This window comes from Carassius auratus, chromosome 44 (genome assembly GCF_003368295.1).
Source record: "Carassius auratus strain Wakin chromosome 44, ASM336829v1, whole genome shotgun sequence".
Lineage (NCBI taxonomy): Eukaryota > Metazoa > Chordata > Actinopteri > Cypriniformes > Cyprinidae > Carassius > Carassius auratus.
In genome coordinates, this window is record NC_039286.1 from 6,239,730 (window position 1) to 6,258,191 (window position 18,462).

Genomic DNA, 18,462 nt, shown 5'->3' on the forward strand with positions numbered 1-18,462 from the left:
AACAAAGTTAGCCTATCTTTGAGAAAAAGTATTCTTTTTTTTTTTTTTTATTATTAGCCTATTACTTACTTTTTTTTTTACAAAAGTGGCCAAGCTAATTTATAGCCATCACTAATCAATAATTTATTGGTCTCAAAAAATGCACATCGTTATTTTGAGCTTTCAGCGATGATTGAACATTAACTGGAGAACATAACTGTCACGAAGCTGTCTGAACAGTTCTTTTTTCTCTCCCGTTGACAAATTGAATAATGTAATTCAAAATGGTGTTTGTAATTGTGATACATTATAGTGCCTTTTCCGCATTAGGACATGAAGAGGTGAGAGCAGGCGGACGGGTACTATTACAGTGTGTGTGGACTATTTGTCTCTAGTGCAAAATAAATGCTTCCGCTGATAGCAATTTCTGCTCTTGAGTTTCTCTTACAGCGAACTCGATCTTGGGAACAAAGAAACGTGGAAATGAAAGGGTTGAGTTTATTTGCCATTTCAACTTTGGTAGGTACATAGGCATAGTCATTAAAACATAGGCCTATCAAATATTTATTTTAAATCGACAAATGTTTAATAAAGAATGGGTACAAACTGTTGTTATGGGATGAAGACTAAAATAGTAATGTCTGTATATGTTAGTGTAGTCCCCAAATTAGGCCTAACTTCATAACTCAAATTCCACTCAAATCTATCCACTAATTGACACATAAGATAAGTTTCCTTATAGGTTTATTGTCTAAAGGGTGGATTATATGGCTTGCGGTAAAGACAAAAAATATACAACCACCACCAATAATCGGTTATATAGATCTATCACATTTTTTTAACTAAATGATTTGATAAAATATTTAAATAAGTGAAAATTATTAATAATAAGGGTTAAATCTTATTTCCATTTTCATAAAATACAATTCAATAATATAAAAGGGTCAGACATATGGGCATATGGTGGTATTCATGATTGTGTTCCCTTTTTCGCGTTTAATTTTCAACTTGAATTTGAACAAGCCAGTGTTGACTCTGTGGTTTTTGCAACCTAAGAAAAGTTGTATTATTTTGTTTTAGCACGTGACGGTACTTTATATTGTGTGCTTCAGAAATCCCAGGAGTGTTATTTCATTCCAGACATAATACTAGAAATACTAAATGTCACTTCAAGAATTAACATTTATATTTTGTTTTTATATAGTGACTCTCCCTATTTCGAGCTATTTGTTTTAAAACAGACTCGAAACCGTAGCCTATCTTAATATGCATAGCTGTTAGTTCGGCTTTAAATGCATGCTTTAAAGCGTCGTGTTTGTGAAAGTTTGTGAAAACCCCCAATTTCACACGTGTAGAATGGTGCATAGTTCGAGAATGTAGTCTTCCCACATCTGGTCTACTCTGCCGTCCGAACGTTGCTGCTACACATACAGACAGGTGACGCAGGCCTGCTGGGGGTGTGGCTCTTGGTGTTTCTGGGCACCTACTGGTTGAAACGTGAGCACTGAATTGAACAAGGGCAGCTCATCACACACAGCTTGTCTTACGATGTTAATGACCACCAATGAGCTTTCTCATACACTGTCCCCAAAGCAATTCGCAGTAATGGCGGGGAAGTGTTAGCGCAAAAGGGACTGGGTGTCTTTTAGATTCCCTAATTAATAAGCGAACTGAACCTGACAGCTAGATCTGCATCAGCAGCTGGAGTTTGGCATCTTTCTTCGAAACGCGACATTACTTACAACCCAACAAAACTTCAGATAAATGTAACTGCCCAAACCACAGCTGTGCCCCGCACGGCGATGTGATTCGGAGCAGCTCGTGTCGCATCGTTAATACGTTTTGCTTTTTTCCTCAGGACATCAGAAGATGGGGCACGTTGTATTTTCGATCCACGGAAGTGCACTGAAGTTAGCAACCAGCCTCAATGAGTGAGGATTATGGTTCACGGGATGCGTCGGGCTTGTGCTGATCCTATATCTTTACAATATTATCTTGCAGGGATACGATACGGGCCATTGACGTCGAGCATACTACAATGGCTGCTTTTTTAGACTCCCCTATAAGGAAGTATATTCAAGCGCACAAGATGGAGATAATTATTAGTGTTATCAAAACGCCGGCTGACAACGTTGAGTAAAAAGCAAAGGAAATATGTCATACTTGACAGGGGTGCTAGGTGAAAAGTAGCAAAGGTAAGATAATGGGTCTGTTATTAATATATCTTTGCTAGCATTAATTTATTTCTAATACACCTTCGAAGCCATTAATGTATTCATCTGGTGCAGAGACTATAATAAAATATATATATAATATAAAGCCTAGGCTAGCTTGTTAATATTAAAATGTAATAAAAATCCAAGTGAATTTTTTGAATGAAAGTAATATATTTCCAGACAGAAAAATACTCATAAACAGCATAAACATAAAATGCTATACGATAGGAATATGACTGGCTCAATAAAAAGTTTAGATATCGTTGTCTACTGCCTATGAACATTAATTAATAAAAAGGCATATATACCAAAATATGTTATAAAAATGCTATATGTCAAAAAATATATATAAATACAAATATATATATATATATATATATATATATATATATATATATATATATATATATATATATATATATATATACAAATATAAACATTTTGAATTTCCTTTCTTAAATTTTCTTTTCCTATTCATAATTTTTTTATCTGATATTATTTAGGCTGTTGTGTTTTATTTTGAAACTATTTATCAACAACATTATGCAGACCATGAAACAAACGTTGTGCTAATATATATATATATATATATATATATATATATATATATATATATATATATATGTATATATATATATATATGTGTGTATATATGTATGTATGTATGTATATATATATGTATATGTGTGTGTGTGTGTGTATATGTAATTAGCTTTACTAATAGATGTGCTATATCTTGTACAGGAAACACACATGGAGTGTTCAGTAAACTGGCTAAAGGAAGACTACCGGAAGAAGCGCTGTCCTTACATAAAACAAAAAAACCTTAGAGCTGGAGAAGAAGTTCCTCTACAGTCTACTAGATGTACTTGACTCAGGAGAACGAGCGCCGCCTAGAAATCAGCCGCAGTGTGCACCTGAGCGACAGGCAAGTCAAATATAGTTTCCCGACAGCCGTATGACAATGGAAAATTTACCTGGCCAAAGAGAATCTTCGAATTATTCAACATTTCTATATTTATATGTATTTGTGTGTGTGTGTGTGTGTGTACACACAACACACACTTGTTTTTTTTTTTCTTCTACATTGTTGTCTAATTTATGAGGTTTATTCCATTGTATTGTTGGGAGAACAATAATAATGTGGTATATTAACCAGCGTAGCTACCGAATATAGATGATTTACCATGCCATATGTCTAGCATGTTAGCAACGTGAAAAGGAAACAGTATAGGCTAATTAAAAGTAGATTATATTGCTTTTTTATCGTAATGTGCCCGCACATGCGCTTTATTTTTATAGAGATTGTCCTTGGCTATTCTAGCTACATCATAAACTAATTGCAATCAAACTTGAAATCAAATAGTCATATAATCTAAACTGTATTTTGCAAAAGGAAATGGTAATCCATTAATGTTTATGAATTTCGCTGCTATCTATCTATCTATCTATCTATCTATCTATCTATCTATCTATCTATCTATCTATCTATCTATCTATCTATCTATCTATCTATCTCAATTAAAAGTTCGTTGTCCTAGGTTGTTGAACTATGAACACGTGTGGCGAAACAAAGAAATTTGCTCGCATCGGATAAAGAATGTGCTACAAAGTACAATTTTAGACTTATGTTGGTTTAAAGTTGTATATTTTGCATTTGTGCTTAGTCGACCTTTGTTGAGCTTTGCCATGGAAGCGTAGTGATTTAAATATGTATCAGGCTACGTTGTAGTTTTTTAAGTCAAATTTCGTTTTACTGTGAAATTCCCCATTATCTCTGGCGGAAATGTATTTAAGCAAAGCCTACTTCAGAGAATTAAGGGCCACAACATGTACGGACATCGTAGTATTATGGAGGCTTTAGTCTGCTTTTGTGGCATTTTATTGCTGCCTACTTTATGAGGCTCGTCATTTTTCTGAGTGACTGGCCTCAGTACAGACTATAGAGGCAGGAATAAAGACGTTCGGATTTCAGGCGATGGAAAACAGTGTTTTTTTTTGGTACTCCGTTTCATTTAAATGAAGTTAATAAAGGTAAGATGCTATTCTGACATGAATAGTCTTGGCTGTTACGAGAAATGCATGTTGTTTGATAGAAAATGCAGATTAAAGATTAAATGAAAGGTATTCCGTCGATTTGTTTAGAAACCATTGGTTGTTTTGTCTGAAGAGTTGAACCAGACTGTGGAGTGGTTTAGGTAGTTTCATGTTGTTGGGATTGCATATTTAAACTCTGCAACACGAAACTGTCTTAATTGCCCCAGTTTCATTCCTCCGTAACATAAGATCTACTCTTTTTCACCTAGACATCGAAACAATACCAAATCATTTAAATTGACAGTATAAAATGTAAAGCATTATTGTTATTAAAAAAATGCCTTTTGAACACAATCGCCGTGAGTTGTTTGATGTTTGAATTTTTGGACTGAACGTGGACACTAATTTGTCGAACTCAATGTAGACAGTACTTGACAAGGCCTCGGTTACGTCCAATACACGGCAATCGAGCCTCGTCTGCTGTAAGCAACAGCGACCTCGGTGGCGTGCCACTGAGCTCGAGAGATTGCGTTCCCGGCTTCCGCCTAGCGCCGTGAGAAGTGGCTGAACACAAAAGACAAGATTGGCTTTATGGTGGCACACCAGTACAGCTAAAGGGAATTTATTTGTGGCTAAAAAGCATGAATAGCGCCTATGGTAAAACTCGGTTGTGTTAACAAACACCCCTGAGCAGTTTACGGCCTCAAAGGGACATGCTGTTTCCGGCGCTTTCTTCTTTTTTGAGAAGTAGCGTCGTTTCCTGCTGTAAAATAGTAAAATCTTTCTGGATGCCCTTCTGGTAATCACTGATGGACTATAAAATAGTGTGAACAATTATAAAAAAAAATGTAGATTTGATGTACGAGGCTCACAATTACTGAGCCGATGTGCATTAGCCGATGTGCATTTTTTTTGTTTTTATTTTTTGTAGGCTACTTGTGTCTGTTTAAAATAAACTTGATTAAAACATTTTAAATGGTAGTTACTCGTTTTTACTTGAGATTCCTTTATTGTATTAGGCTACGTGTTTATAATAATTTTGTTTGCTTGTCCCTGTAAATAGTTAACTTTTTTAAACTGCTTTTTGTTTTGCAACCGTAATTTAAAAATAAACGAGAATCCACTTATGGCCAATGATTGCCGAATGAAACTTAATTTATGATAACAACCAACAACATAAAGTATAATTATTTTCTTCTATATTCTGCTATTAGTATACTATTAATAAAAGCTCTTTAATCATTTAAGTCACTTTGAATGTCATAACCATTTTGACGTTTTCGATTGAGCAGATTAATATAATTTGATAAATATAATCTAGTACTTGCCAAATTGCATGTTTCCATATTAATCGTATTCCTTATGGTTTTAGTGCTTTATTTGTGACATGTTTGGCTGCGACATGTATTTTTCAGGAGCAGTTTTTCTGATATGATTTTCAAATATAAAAGATTCCCAATCCATTCAAATCAATTGTCAAAATCCAATAAATTCAAATAATTTGTAACTATATAAATGTTTTTTTTCTTTTTTCAATCAGCAATTACAATATATTAAGATAGTGGGCATTCGGAAATAATATTATGAAGAGTACTGATTTTAAAAATCTGGTCAAAATATTGCTAAGTCGCTAATGATAAACATTCACTATTAATGGAGAACGCAGTCATTCCCCCTTCATTAATGAAGCTATATTTAAATGCATAAAGGACAAAATGTATTTAGAAACTTATATACGCTATATATACCAGCAATAGCCACTTACTAACCAAGTGAAAACTTAGCTTCCTCTCTGAATCCAGTTCGTCATGTACACTGCACTGTAACCATTTTATTTTAATAGGTAAATTATCTCAATTAAAACAGCACAACTAACAAGTAACATCTATTATGTGCAGTATACTTAAAACAGGCTCCAGTGTATATAATCCGTCTCAATTTATTTGTTATTTATTGTGTCGGTTTGATTACATATACACTCTTAAAAATAAAGGTGCTTCAAAAAGTTCTTCAGAGCAATGTCATATGACATTTTTATAACCCGAAGAACCTTCTTTCGCCACAAAGAAACAGATAAGGTTCTTAAAATGTTAAAGGTTCCTTATAGAACCATCTAGACAAAAAGGTTCTTCTATGGCATCTTTTTTTAATACACCTTTTTTAAGAGTGTATTTTCCGGCAAAGTTTCATGTCCATGCTGTTTGTCTGCATAAAGGCTGTGTAGATTTTCTAGTTTCAGAACATGAAATTTTGTTAACAACATCCTTGGGATTGTGCTTTTAATCTCTGATCTAAACAAATTCAGAGAATATATTTTTTTCTTTAAGTGTTTACATTTTGTATATATATGCCTAATTCTTATAGTAGCTCATTCGGAGCTTTTGGAGCGGATGTTTTGGAGAAGATTAGAACCAAAACGATGTTTTTTCATTTTCCCTTTCACAGAAATTCCATTGATTTTTTTTTCTTTCTTTTTTATTGTTCTGTTCCACTGGTCACGTGTGCACCCCACCCAATCAAATGGCAGTTTGCTCTCAACTTATTAGCTGACTAGGGCTTTGTGTGGGGGAAGTTGTCCTCTCCATTTTCACAAATTGTAATTTTGTGAGCGTGTTACTGTATGTGTGTGTTAGTGTTTTTATGTGTGTGAGAGTGCGTCCCTGCCATGTCGACATCCGGAGCTCTGACAGGATATTATGTTGACTCTCTTGTTATGCCGGACATCGAAGAGTCTCGCTTCTCAGGATCAGGGCTCATTCAGCACAGGCCCTCCGTTCTACCCACAGACCATACAGAGCTCGGTCCTTGCACATTCCCGGCAAAGCAACCCGTTTATGGTGGCTCGGGTTGGGGCCACATCCCCACGCATTTCTCCAGTGGTGTACCGTCAGTGTATCAGCCGCATACGCAACCTCCAGTAGCTGGGGATTACGTGCAGTCTTGGCTCTTGGACTCTGCATGTGGGCTGCCTCTCACTGAGCTACCGACGGTCCATCATCACTATCATACCAAACCTGATACAAACAGAACGAATGATAAAGGCACAGAGGCCAGTTCACACGCCGTGCTCCCTTCTGGAGACTTCAGTAACGGAGGATGTTCTACCGACACCGAGACAGCATCTGGCCGGACTGCTGATAAGGGAGGAGATGTACAGGGGAAACCAGGCGCCGATCCAGGTAAGGCTGACCAAATGGTGGGATATATGAATATAATGACGAATAGATTTATGTTAATCACTACTGATAAATTCATGTGTTTTAACCCGATTCTTATTCTAGTTAATCATGTAAAATTGTTCGATATATTTACTTCGGCGTATTTACTTTAGCCGTGATTGTTCAGTGTTTGGGTAACTGATATATACCATTGTCTGGAATTTAGATATATAGGGTTTTGTGTTAAAATCATTCTCTGCTCGCTTATGATTTCGAAACCCTCATTCGCTTCCCTCTACCTTTCCCCAGACAACCCTGTGTCCAACTGGCTTCACGCGAGCTCCACGCGTAAAAAACGATGTCCTTATTCTAAGCACCAGATCCTCGAGCTGGAGAAAGAGTTTTTATTTAACACTTACCTCACGCGCGACCGGCGGTACGAGGTCGCCCGTCTACTGAACCTCACGGAGAGACAGGTCAAAATTTGGTTCCAAAACCGCAGGATGAAGATGAAAAGATTCAACAAAGATGGAACGAAGGACGACTAAATATTTAGCACTTCGTGTACGTTAGGATGTGAGATTATCCATCCTTTTATTGAAATTATAATTTCGTGGGATTTTACATTAGGCCTAGGTCTTGTGTTAGCCTATTCAAGTATTTTCTTAAAGCATGCTGAGATCCAATAGTTTTATCTATTAGACTATTTGGATAAGGCTATTTGTTTGTCATAAGTGGTTCCATCTTAATGAACACGGCACAAATCTGTTTTTCAGACGTATGTTTAAATACTCGCTAACACAGCATTCTTCACAATTCCGTATTTCATTTGGAACAAATTTATTAGTAGCCTAACATGTCGAAAAAAAGTTTATTCCCTTTCAATTGTAGTTTGTATATCAGTGTTTTATTTCGGGCCGCAATTTACAGTTTTCTTATGTTCTGTAGCGTTTCCTAAACTTTCACTAGAAAAAATGGGCCCAGGTTTATGAGATCATGTACCCTTAGAATTTATTTCCTGTTGTATGTGCCCTTAGAAATTGTTTTGTTTAGTATTTACAATTATGACATTACCACTACCTACTCACTTCACTACCTATTTTGTTTTGAAACGACCAACCTTTTCATGCCATATCAGCCGTTATGATATTGGGTGAAGTCTGCGAACTTCAGGGAACAAGTATATAGATACTGAGCTGTAGATAAAAGCACTGTAGGCAACTTTTCAAATACCTCATGGTCTGTTGACCGTCATATCGTTAGTTTACTTTTATTTTATTTTTTGTTTACTTAATTTCTCAGATGTAATTTGTGATTTTATTTATTGAATAATAAAAGCATTTCATATTTCCAAACAAGTCTCCCTTAGACTGTGCACTCCTTGTGAAATTTTAAATAACAATTAAGTTGAAGACTTAAATTGCAAGTAAATTATGCAATTTTGTTCGTACGATTTTCTTGTAGTTTCCAGGCAGTTTTTTTTTTTTTTTTTGCATCATGAGAAAAGGAATTAATTTTTGTATAATTTTCATGTTTTTATCTGTTGATTCATTGGTTTATTAATTAATAGATGCTATGTAAACATTTAATAAGAAATATGACCAAATTGTATAATGCAGCAGCTGCTTTACAAAAACAAATAAATAAAAATGTTAAAGTCTTATATTATCCATACCAGGAGATGGGTATTTCATAGACCTGGCATCAACTCTTGAGGAATGTGTTCTGAGGCCAGGCTATGCTGGGCGAGTTTGCACTCGGGGAGAACAGGCCCGTAGACCGGTCTGGCAGATGAGGTGGTTGGCTGCATGCTGCTATAAAAGACAATTACTGCTATAACCGTTTATGGTGTGCAAAGCGCTGCGAGGCGAGAGAACGCAACACAACAGAGATATTATGGGACCCGACAGCTGGGGCCAGTGAACAACGCATCGTGTGCGTCTGGATCTGTGCAAATAAACATTCAGACCTATCGTCTTGGCCTCCATGATGAGGTGCTTTCGAATAAAAACATACAAACATTAAATGTAAATATGAATATATTTATTATATAAAGCCTACTGTATACTGGAGGCAGAAGTGCTACAGGTATAACTGGGGACTTTGACTTCAAAGTCTTCACCACGGAGACAAGGCAATGAATCGCAGACACAGCAACAGACATTGGCATTCCATTTTCAATGGCTTTATGGCCGTCCAGACACAATTAGACCGTTTCCAGAGGCCCGACACCCATTTGGAGAGATGTTTTTTTTCTTCAGTCACCCTTTGCTTTCAGAGAGACTCGACTACGTACACAAAAAGCCAGCGGAAATAATCTCGTTTTATTGGCCTCTGATTGCAGTTTGCCCTACGGCACCCTTTGTGTAGGTCAATACATGGTGAAATGGAGGCGTCAGTGCCAGTTCTCCAGACGTTTTATAAATACTCGGGAAATTAAAATAATGAAAATCTTCCATATTCTTACTTTCACTTGCAGAAATTATTTTGCCCATAACACATTGTCTAATCGTGGACATCCAAGCATAAATAAAACCACCCTATCTTCATAGTAGTTGCCATTGTTATAGCCTGCAGTCTGACCACTTGATGTCAGTAAAACCTCAAAATCATCAAAACCCTCAAACTTGAAAACCCGTATTTTGAATAGCTTCCATGTTCGCGCTTTCTTTAAATCTTCATTAGTTAAATTTTTGTCTGCTGAAATTAAAAAATCTTGTTGATGCTTCCCGTTCCTTATTTTTCTTTCATCATCAAACGATTAAGCAGGCCCTCTTAACACTGAAGCAAAATAATTTGAGTCATGTATGCTTTATAACAGTCTCGAATTTTAATCAGTAGTCGGGATTATACTAATAATCCCGAGTCTAGTACGTTTCTTTTATTTATAAGACATTTCTTTTCATTTCCTTTTTTTTATGAATGCCTATAATAATTGTAACAATGCAGTCCCATGTTCCACCCATATATGGGTGGAATGTGTATTTTTTCATTATGCATTATGCAAAAAAGGTCTTAAAAAAATAACCCAAAATAATCCTGTTCATATAACATTCAATTAAAATTAAAAAAATAAAAACGTCCAAAGTTTTAGAAAAGGGGAAGAAGCACACTCACAAGATCACTCACAAAAGTGGTATCTGTAGGGCGAACTGGAAAAGATTAATACATGAATACCCATGCCTATATTCACGTTTGTAAAATGACGTCGAAAAATATATCAGCTTTACCTTGTGTGATCTTTTCATAAACCGGTAGTTGGAAATTACCGTTTTGACTTATAAATAGCCTATGAATAAATCTGAAATTAAGTCTTCGATTTTGGGGGCATTATCTATTTTAAAATAATAATAAAAATACTTTAATAAAAATCGTGATCATCAGCGGCCCAAGGACTGATTTATAAAATTAACTACTATTATTACAAGCTGATGAAAAGGCTTACGCAATACTTATTGGCTGTCCAGTGCTTGCAGAGTGATCATGTGACTTCACGGGCCCAATGCCAGAGAAGTTGGATTTAATACGAACTCCGGCCATAATGGGATTGTATATCATCCTAGCTCGTAAAAACGACACCGATGATTCTTGCTCAAAATCTCAGCCGGATGAAAAAGTAGCCTGTATGATTAAGAATTAAACTGGAACGTCTTACAGTCATACGCAGCGCGCGCTCTTCTTCAGCACTGGCCAAACAAAATGTTGCTTTGTGTACAATTTGTCATCTATAGTACTACAGAGGGAAATGAATGTTTCTAAAATGTTTCCTACACATGATGTGGTCAAGCTGCGGCTCATCCGGGATTTAGAAAGGACTTGGACATCTCCCGACCCAAATTCATATAGCTAAGCAAGCATAAACGGACCAAACCTTCCGGATGTTTATCTTCAAATTGGCACGCAAGGTATGACTTTCACGTTTATTTGAAAGAGCTTTGTTGTGTATCTGGTGTCAGAGGCTGCAGAGACGTGTCCTGCAACTATATCCATTAACCACCAATGCAGCTGTTCATGCATGTGTGAAGTCTTAAACGTTTACATGTCTCGGCTCTGTGGTAATAAATTAATTACTTGGTGTGTCTTAATTTAGAGGATCTCCTATGCGTATCTGGTTGCATAATTGATTTCTGTCGTTGTGTCCACTTCCAAGATTTATAGCATAGGCTACCCTGTTAAAAAAAAATATATATGGATACTGTTTCTTGTAACTACTGACAAAGATCTACTAGATCACAGTCATATAAACTTTCATAATGTAATATAATGCATTTATTAATAAAACCAAGAATGATTGTCATGAGCGATGACTTCGCCCTATAAAACGTCACCACTGCATTAATAAAATGCAAGTGCATGTCTCTCCTTGAAACAATCGTGTAGATTAAAAAGAAATGCATAATACATTTATTTAGACCTAGGCTATGTTTAGCCTATATTTCGATCATTTTACCTCAGTAATGATAAGGTGCAAAGCCAACATGACATTAACAGAAGGCCTTATCGCTGTGAAGGAAGGGACACCAAATGTTAAAACTGGTACATTTGTGCATATACTATTCAGATGTTTTGTATACACGTTAAATTAGTCACATAATTCAAATAGCAAAAACATGTCTTTATAGCATCATTCTGGGAACATATAAACTTAACACCCACAGTGGTGATGTGGACACAAAGAACACTGGTCGTATAATGACAGCTTTACGGCTAAATAATACAAAATCATTTTTCTCTTGTAATCTACACTCTTAATAGACTTAGCCTAAAATGCAAATGTTAAACATATCCTACATTTTAAAGTAAATCATTTCATCCGTTTCACTGATATAAATATTAGAATTTTCTTTTTTTGAAGGAAATTATGAATTATCTTCCACAATATACATACGTTTATTATTATTATTAGCAAATGTGTAAGCATTTTTAAGCAATATTTATTTAATTCGGTAGTTATGTGGTTACATTTATATAGCCTATATAAATGAATATAAATTCAACATCTGATGGAAAAAAGTGTAGTTATTTCACTGTAATGCGGATAAATCTATACATTTACTTTTCCTGTGAGCTCCACTTGGAAAATGGCGCCTGGCTGCAAGCTTTACCAGCCCCAGCCCCCACCTCTTTCCTCTTCCCTAGAGAAGCTATAAATCTGTTGTTGTTTATGAAAATTTACTACTTTGCCGTACAACTTTATGAGCTGCAGCTAGTTCCTATTGGCTACCAGTCGGTCACGTGTTTTAAGGCCACATGAACGTTAACTTTTTATGTATGTGCATCCCTACCCAAAATAGAGCTGCATTCTTCTCCTGACCTTGCCTTGTCTAGCCTTCTTTTACCCCCGCTTTTCCAGATTTCGTCTATTGTTAATTTCTTGTCTTTTACTTTTGAGGCAGGCTAGTATTCTACATTCGCTGCCATCGAACTGGGTATTGCATTGGCAGTAAAGAGAGAACTGATCATCTTGTTTGGCACAAGCTTTCCGTAGAGCTGTGAAGTATTTTTCGTCACCATCCTCTGTTTCTTGCCTTCGTGGACCAGCAGACACACTGAACGGTAAGGACTCGGATTGTTTCTTAGGCTATCGAACGATCTGTGATGTCATGTAATAGGCTACTGCATACGATTCTTATAAAGTACCGGGTTTTTTGTTAGGTTTGTTTGTTGTTCTGGGTGGAGAGGTCGCCGTTGGTTGTCAGCAAGACTAGGCTTTGGTACATTAAAAAAAATGAAGGCTTAAAGGTAGACTATTTAGAACAGATTTTATTGCGTAAGCAAAACAGTATTTGTATTTGAGGAAGTACCTCTGTGAGAGAGTTGTGTAGTTCAGTATGTTGATGTAACAGTTCCGTTGAATTTGATGACGATATCTAAGCATTCAGTGCATCACACTTCAGTTAAGAGAAGAGCTGTGGTGTAGCAGTAATAATATTGCCTAATATTTGTAATTCGGGTCTAGGTCATGTTTTTAGACTAAGTAGGTAATTGAAACGCTGCTACAAATGATCTTAGAAATACAGTCTTTTCCACAAAAGCTTCATATACAGTAGCCTAGTTAGGACGTGTACAATAAAGAGAGAGACTGTGCAATCACCTGCAGGGCAACTGCAAAATTACACCTAAACGTTTTAGAGACTATATGCCATATATGTACAATATGTGGTTTGTTGATTTTAAAAGTTATATTAAAATTCAATTCCAATTTTGAAAATTAATTTCATTTATTTATTTTTTTAGCAAGCTGAGCGCAGAAATCTTCCAGTGTTCTTAATGGGACATTTATGATGTCTAACTGATATATAAAATCTATAAATACAAAGGAAGAAAATTAATAAGAGCTGGGCATAATTCTGTAGCTCTTCTGTGTTGATGACGAGGCAAATGGTTGTACATCAAAACCACCGCTAGGTGGTGATCTACCTCTTTGCTGACAGGTTAAAGCAGGTTAAAGTTCGTTTTTTTTTAAGCTAACCTATCACTGTAACTGGTGCTTGAATGTGAAGTGATACGGCAAGGAATCAGACCTGATCCCACAGATTCCAGATCCTTCAAAAGTTTTACTTTTAGCATTGACATTATACAGAAAATGATCTTGTCAGGTGTTTTGAAACCTCTACAAAACCAGAGTTTGTAGACCTCTTGGTATTGCAACAATGTCACAACTTGCACGTTGAATTTCTGAAAATTAAGTGTTTAATTTATTTGATCTTTTTTGTTTAATCTAAAGGAATGTATGCAGTGTAAAGACTGTTGATTCCTCTGAAAGTCAATCTGTGAGTTTTGTTAATTTAGTTTTGTTATGCCATGTGTGGGCTAATAAATACTAAAGATGTAAATGCTACTTGTGTTCGGAGTCATTAAATAGTTTTTTTATACCTGATTTTTAAAACAACGTTTTCGCACCACATTTCACATTTAAATTGAAGAAGAATGGCAGAAAGCACAATGAAGGAAGCCCGGACTGATGAAAATGCGAATCAATAGCACGATTTTAGGTTTCTACTTGGCGTGTTATTTATGTGCAGAAATGTGGCGTGCATGTGAGTACACACGGTTGGCGTACATATAATACGCACCTACCCCACACCCCTAGTCATTGCGTATCATATGTAGGCCAAAGTCCATTTCTGCATAGATTTACGCCAAAGAGAAATAGAAACTCGTGTTATTGATACGCACATTCATGAGATCGGGTTAGCTATTTTAATGTGCCGAACTAGGGCCGAAAACAGTCAATATCTAGAAGTGAAAACAGTTTCATTTGTTCAGAATATTTATTCATTAATTTATTTGCAATATTTATTGTTAAATAAGTGCTATTTTATCAATATATGGCAATATATATGTTTTTCACATCAATGTAATTTCTCGTTAATAAATGAACGTTTCTACATATTGCTTGGGTTACAGTGTCTGTTATAAAAATATTTTTTTTATTCAAAGTGTTTGACCAAGGACAAGCTAACACTTTGTCGCGCTTAGCTCTGTTCATCATCATAACATAACATCAGATGCGGATTCCCCCCATTTCAAGGAAACGGGCACAACACAAGAAATAGTATTAAAGTTGTTTTTCTGTAACCGTTCTCTATTGCTTTAGTATTCAGATACATTTTCTCTATTGCTCTTGGAAACAGTAATTGACAAGTAAATGAAATTAAATCTTAAAAGTATCTCCTAATTATATTAATATTAATATTAAGTATTTATAAATAAATATTAAGAATTGATCAAACTTAATCAGAATTTTCAAAAATCCTGTTTTCAAACCAACGACGTATTATGAGGAATTATTAGGAGAAGCCTATGCAATACTCGATAATTTATTTATTATTTATTTGATGTTGTGTTCTTATTAACGATTGTTTATTTCAAACATCCAGTTACGTGTGTTTTTGAATCTACTAAATCTAGACATAGACATAGACATTCTGGTGCGCTTGATTTGTGTGCAGGTCACGGAGCATCGTTTCAGCAGATACAATTTTTCTACCGCAGAGTCGTTACCCTTTGAATGACCCCATCGCGTGCCCGCCTCCAGTCTGATGGTGTAGGTAGTCCCGTCTGTAACCAGAGGGTGGCGCGCCGCTACAATCTTGCAGAGCACACTACCGCTAGTTCGCTGAAACTCTTGTTGCGCGTTCCCGTGTCCAAACAATTCCACCCTGATTTCCTGCTTACGCGTGAGTTTACCGCTGGAGGTCACAAAATAGGATTTACGACTGGTCAACAAAAACACGTGACTATAAGCCTTACCCCATATTTGGGAGTCTACGTAAGGGAGCATTAAGTCTGTGTCTCACTCATTTCCATAATTCATCATAAATTGTGCAAGAGTGCAATAGAAGCTCAAAACCATCCAGAGACACAAATCAAACACACACGGCAGAACTGTTCTCTCCATAAAGGTAGTTGTAACCACAAATAATTATAAGATAACTGTCAATCAATGAGCTCTTATTTTGGGAACTCATTTTGCGGTCACTATCCAAATGGCGCGGACTATCCCTTACATAACTATGGAGATCATAGTTCTAGTGGCCAATGCGGAGATTCTCCGGGCATGCATTCGGGCAGGTATGCTTTTGGTTACAATGGAATGGATCTCAGCACCGGGCGCTCTACCACCGGACACTTCCTCTCATCTGGTGAGCGAACTCATAGCTACACAGACAGTCCAACTCCGACGCCTGTCCGGTACAATCAACCGGTTACCGCGAGCAGTGCTGAGCTTTCCCCAGACCCTCTCCCCTGCCCATCCTTATCCAGCTCTCCTGTCAGCGAGCAGTCACACCGCGCCCTGAAAACCTCACTACCGAGCACCGCTGGCTCTGCGACCAACAGCGTCGGGACGGTTCTCAGTCGCGAGGGACTTTCTAAAGCGTCCAGTACTATGGAGGAAGAAAAGCAACCGGGAAGTGCCCAGACAGCTCCACAGAATGTATCAGATGCGCCGCAGATTTATCCATGGATGCGAAAACTTCATATAAGTCATGGTAAACAGCAAAGTTCAGCTTTTTTCCCCGTTTGTGTTCTGAGTGTTGTTGTAAGGTGTAAATGACCCCCTGTCAAATTTCACTCAAAATAAGTTTGGGACGTTTAATGTAAATACGGTTACTTTGGTTTTAGACTGTAATATAATATGTCACAGCCAGGCTAATGTCCTTCACTGGCTCCATCTCTCTTAAAAAATAGAAAATATATTTTATGAGAATTAAAAGACCTAATTATATTATTAATTATATGGTCGATTATCCAGTATTTTTTTTTCGTGGTATTAAATTCAATAATAAAACTGATTTCATTTAAGATCATTTGAGGAATTTACCCGACTTCATTGTTATGCTTTCTGTCCCAGAAAATGTCACGCATGCTTTGAGGTTGATGCATGTCATTTCATCCATGTTTTGTGTCGTGCACTGCATAATATATATTATAGCACATTAAAATGATTAAAAAAAAATTACATTGTCACACTTTTGTGTATAACAGACAGTTTGACCGGACCGGAGGGGAAAAGGCCCAGGACAGCCTACACACGCTACCAGACACTTGAGCTTGAAAAGGAGTTCCACTTCAACCGGTACCTGACACGTCGCCGACGTATTGAGATTGCACATACGCTCTGTCTCTCAGAGAGACAAATCAAAATATGGTTTCAAAACCGCAGAATGAAATGGAAAAAGGACAACAAGTTGAAGAGTATGAATATGGCGGGTGCAGGAAGCGCATACCGGCCGTGAAAATGTGTATATTGTAGCTATATGTGCATATATAAATTAAATCTGTTCGTGTTTGAATGTATGCGTGTTCGACAAGTGGATGAAGACTTTGCCGAATTTACAAAATAACTTTCCACTGGTATTGAAAGAGTGAACGCCCTGTGTTGCGTCCTTGGTCAGAAAAAATAAAACAAACACTTCCTCTCTGTGTTTTCATGTAATGTTGCGTATGTGGAGAGATCTTTGCATTGTCTTAGAAATGCCACATGAAGGTGTAAATTAATATAACACTTATCGACGAAAAATGCTTCTGAGAAAAAAAAACCTTTCTGAAAGGTGCATTTGGGTAAGCCAACCTGTGAAAATATTTCACTGTTACCAAATGAAGCATAACTTAAAATGTTTTGGTTATTGTGTTTTATGTCTTTTGGTTTGTAAATATGAATTGATGTATTTTATGTATTTAAATTCGATATCAAATATCGATAGTCTCTTATTTGTTGTGAAGTTGAAGCAGAAGACCTGTTTTATTCGTGTTGTACTGTCATCTTTGTGTCTTGATAAAATCGTTCCGTTCAGACTTGTCGCATATTTGTCTTGTCCTAATTTTTCTACTTGAATATGTTTGTGTTGTGAGTTTTCAAATGTTGGGGGAAACGTTAATTATTTTCCTTCTCGTGAAATCTAAATGATGACTGGAAGTGCAGAAAACAGTTTTGCCAACAATAAATGCAGTGTTCATAACAATAAAGTTTTTACTTTAAAATTTTGATTTCGGTGTTTTGCCAGGTGGTGTTTTGTGTGTGTGTACTGTACGTGACAGACGTGAAGTCAAATGTACCAAATAATTGTTTAATTATTAATGTGAGGGTGAGTAGCCTATTAGTAGTCATTAAACTACAAAATGCCATAGACCTTTTATACCATAATTTTATGCACGCCATTGTTTAAATTCTAGATTGTTTGGAGCAATTTACTAATTTCTGTAAAAGTTTAAGTGGTTCAACAGGTATGAGACGCACTGTAATCACTACTTTACTCACCCGATGTGGAAAGGGCACTTATGATTCCCCTTGCCAACTTCTCAACATAAGTGTGCGTCCACGCCCACTTTCGTCCACTTTTCTCTTCTTTGGAAATCTGTACAGGGTTTTGAGCGGCAAAACTTTACTAGACACTTTACCATTCTGGATCCATGACATTGGCGGGTAAGATAAATTATGAGGTTTGGTCCACGAATTAGATCGTAAAATTCACCCGGAGAGAGAAGCCAGATAGGCTCGCTGGCCATAAAACAGTCACGTGGTGGCAATTAAAGTCAGTTTTATGGTTTTGGGGAGTCGACACTAT

At 36.5% G+C, this 18,462-nt stretch overlaps 2 protein-coding genes across 2 annotated transcripts; both read left to right on the plus strand.

Annotated features, from left to right (window-relative positions):
* The first annotated feature begins 4,309 nt into the window (after nucleotides 1-4,309).
* On the plus strand, nucleotides 4,310-8,748 carry LOC113062280 (homeobox protein Hox-A9a). Its single transcript, XM_026232021.1, has 2 exons — nucleotides 4,310-7,411; nucleotides 7,700-8,748. The coding sequence occupies exons 1-2, from the start codon at nucleotides 6,898-6,900 to the stop codon at nucleotides 7,936-7,938; spliced, it is 753 nt and encodes a 250-aa protein (XP_026087806.1). The 5' UTR covers nucleotides 4,310-6,897; the 3' UTR covers nucleotides 7,939-8,748.
* A 6,442-nt stretch (nucleotides 8,749-15,190) lies between these two features.
* LOC113062279 (homeobox protein Hox-A5a-like) lies at nucleotides 15,191-17,697 on the plus strand. Its single transcript, XM_026232020.1, has 2 exons — nucleotides 15,191-16,386; nucleotides 16,883-17,697. Exons 1-2 carry the CDS (start codon nucleotides 15,840-15,842, stop codon nucleotides 17,131-17,133), a joined length of 798 nt encoding a protein of 265 aa, XP_026087805.1. The 5' UTR covers nucleotides 15,191-15,839; the 3' UTR covers nucleotides 17,134-17,697.
* The last annotated feature ends 765 nt before the right edge of the window (nucleotides 17,698-18,462 follow it).